At 47.5% G+C, this 2,936-nt stretch overlaps 1 protein-coding gene across 1 annotated transcript in view; it reads right to left on the reverse strand.

Moving 5' to 3' along the window:
- Positions 1 to 634: 634 nt before the first annotated feature.
- The window catches only part of TCF21 (transcription factor 21), a 3,295-nt gene continuing 993 nt past the window's right edge, over positions 635 to 2,936 (reverse strand). Inside the window, exon 2 of the mRNA XM_040449141.1 lies at positions 635 to 1,202. Coding sequence (XP_040305075.1) covers positions 1,113 to 1,202 — 90 coding nt within the window. The 3' untranslated portion in view covers positions 635 to 1,112. The remainder of the gene's footprint in view (positions 1,203 to 2,936) is intronic.

A 2,936-nucleotide genomic window follows, 5' to 3' on the forward strand; every position in this document is an offset into this window, starting at 1 on the left:
TTAAAACCCAGTCTTCCGGAAGTCGTGGCGGGGAGCTGAAGGCGCGGACTACCCGTAACAGTAACCGAGAGGCAGGCACGATTGGTGTTGGAAGTAACTCCTTAATTACTAAGAAGAAATCGATAATGTATGTTGCAGCACTCTCTAGATGTTAACACACATCCTCAAGGTTACGGAATTTACACTTCTCGTGACTCGCATTACTTCCTCCCATTCTGGCGCTGTGGGTTGTTCGGGCTCCTGTCTGCGGCTACACAGTTGAAAAACGTGAAATTTACCTGAGTGCCCGTGTCATGAATTACACTGCGAATACACGAAAAGCGGATTTTCCTTTTCTGGTGTGCTTTTCCCTCGAATCGTGTCACTGTTGGTAACTTCAACACTGCCCTTTTGGGTTCACGACTGCATTATTTATAATTGTCTTCAAAGTAACCTGCAAACCTGAGACCAGAGTTTCTTTTGGACGTTTCAGTGCAAAATGAGATTTGCACCTTGACAGTGGAAACTGAATCTTTCCCCCTCTCTAGAAATTTGGCTTGAGGTTCAAAAGAACCGCCTTTATTGACAAGCTTCCCCATAGTCCCCAGTTCTTCTGTTACAAATAATTTTTTTTTCCAAAGAAATCACACTAATGTCAGGGCTTTTTAGCAATATAAAGAAAGATTTATTTTTGAAAGTAGCAAAACCTGTTTGAAAAAAATATATATCTTTACGTGAGTTACTTTATAAATGTGACTGTCAAAGTCAGCTATTCTATGATCTACAATTTACAACATATTGTACAAAAGATACACGTCGATATGCTCTTATTATCTATTTATATATTTATAATTACGTATGGCACTTGGACCAGCAAGGCTCGCAGAGTCATTCACGGTAGAAGTTAATAAAGTTAAATAGATGGGAATCTTTGTAAGTACAATTGATCTCCTCTGGTTTGGAAACGAATCTCCTCGTCGCTGTAAAGTGTTCTCGAGGTGGGGGGGGGGAGGGGGCAGGGAGAGGAGCGTCGCGAGGGGGAAGCAGAGACAGAGAGCAGGGAGGGCAGGGGTCGCCTTCCCGGGGCCTGCTCCCCCCGGGAGCGCGCCTTTCCCAGACTCGCACCTCCAAGGTCAGGATGCTGTGGTTCCACATAAGCGGCTCGCGGTCACCACTTCTTTCAGGTCACTCTCGGGTTTCCCGGCCACCATAAAGGGCCACGTCTGCAGGAAAGAAGAGGGCGTTGGAGGTAAGTGGCAACTGGGTGGGGGGGGAGGAGGAGGGATGGGGTGGGCTCAGAGCCTGCGACCAGAGGAGAGGGCGAGATGGGGGCAGGCGGTGAGTTGTAAAAACCCGTTATCTCTGCAATTTACTCGGGGTTCTAGTGCGCCCGGTGGCTGGATAAAGAAAAAGCAGTGTTGGCGCCAAGTCGCTGCTCCGGGTGTTGGAGCAAAGAGGTTCAACCTGGGTTGTAAGGGAACCCCAAGAGAGGGGGCCCTTGGAAAGCCCAAAGTGGCTGGGGCCCTGGCCCAGCCCGGAGGCCGAGGCCACGGTCAGCCTGAGCTGGGCAGCCAAGTAGGACCTCGTGGCAAGTGGATACCGGGTTTGAGGCGAAGCGGCTTTCGGAGGCCTCTTCCGAGGCCGTGGTCAGGTTTCCCGGCCCTCTGGCTTTCACCCCATCTGTTTTTCTCCTGCCAACTTTCATTTCCTCCCTCACACACGCGGGCTTTGACCACAGTTTCTAAACGAACCACTGGTTCTTAAGGGAACAAAAATAATGCTAATAAAAGAATATACGCGCCTATTTTATTTAACATCATCTTCCTACTGGGCTGAGCGAGCACTGCCTTTTCTCTTCTCCCAGGCGTTCTATAACACAGCTCACTCAAGTTTCCTGTTCAGAGATGAACGCAGCAGCAACTGTGAATGAGGTAAGTACTTTCATTTTGGTTCCAGATTTTAAGAAAGCTATCTACTCACCTTATTCGAAAAAAAAAAAAATAAAATAAAACTGTGATCAGAGGGGAAAAATATTTACCAGGGTAAAGTGTGCTTCCGCATCCCCTCCCCCCAATTCCTGAATCCAATTCAGTGAGAAGAGGATTCAAAGCTTCAAACCTCTCCCGCTAGTGCTGGCCGATAAGGCGACTTTCAAGAGGAAGACCTCTCCTTCTTATCATATATAAACAAAGGTGCTAGTAAGTTGTGGTTGTTTTTCTTTAGAGCCTGCAAGTTTTAAAATGAAGTCAAGTCAAAAAGGAGTTAAACCGTGCTTCTTGCATGGCAACATGCATTTGAGAAAAATTTAGCCTCAATGAGCATTCCTTTTTTTTTTTTTTTAAGACAGACTGAAAGGTCATTACTTTTTAAGATAAAATGCAACACGTTTTTAAATCTTGGGCAAGAATGACCTATTCGAATATTATTTATGACACTGATATTTGTGAGAATCTGCGGATTATGCTGATGTGTCCTAGAATTCCTGGGATTTAAAAATGTTAACATGCTTATAAGAGAAGCGCAGAATATTTAAGCAGTTGGGGGCTTAGATGACAATTATGGGGGCACGAGTTTGTCTATACTATCTAATGGTCCTAAATATACTTGGGAGGGAAGCGGAGCTGGGTGTTTTTATGTACAAAAATTAGAGGGGAAAATCAAGGTCTCGTCGGCTAAAAGAAGAAGAAAGATGAATAAAATGCCTTTGTGGGCGCGCAGCATCTCGTCTGGGTTCCCTGTCCCACATCAGCCCTGATGGCGCGGGCGCGGGGGGATCCCTCCTCGCTGCCAGCTCAGGACACTTGCAAAAATCTTAATTGGGCTGCCACGTTAAGCACTTGCATAAATCATCCCCGCTCCAGCGGCTCTCAGCGCGGATCGCCCGCAAAGGTCCCCAGAGGCGCGCGGGGCTGGTGGTGGCCGGGGCGCGCGCGCGCTCACCGCGCCGCGGGCGCGCT

Source organism: Herpailurus yagouaroundi, unplaced genomic scaffold (assembly GCF_014898765.1).
Source record: "Herpailurus yagouaroundi ecotype Mexico unplaced genomic scaffold, PumYag 198, whole genome shotgun sequence".
NCBI lineage: Eukaryota > Metazoa > Chordata > Mammalia > Carnivora > Felidae > Herpailurus > Herpailurus yagouaroundi.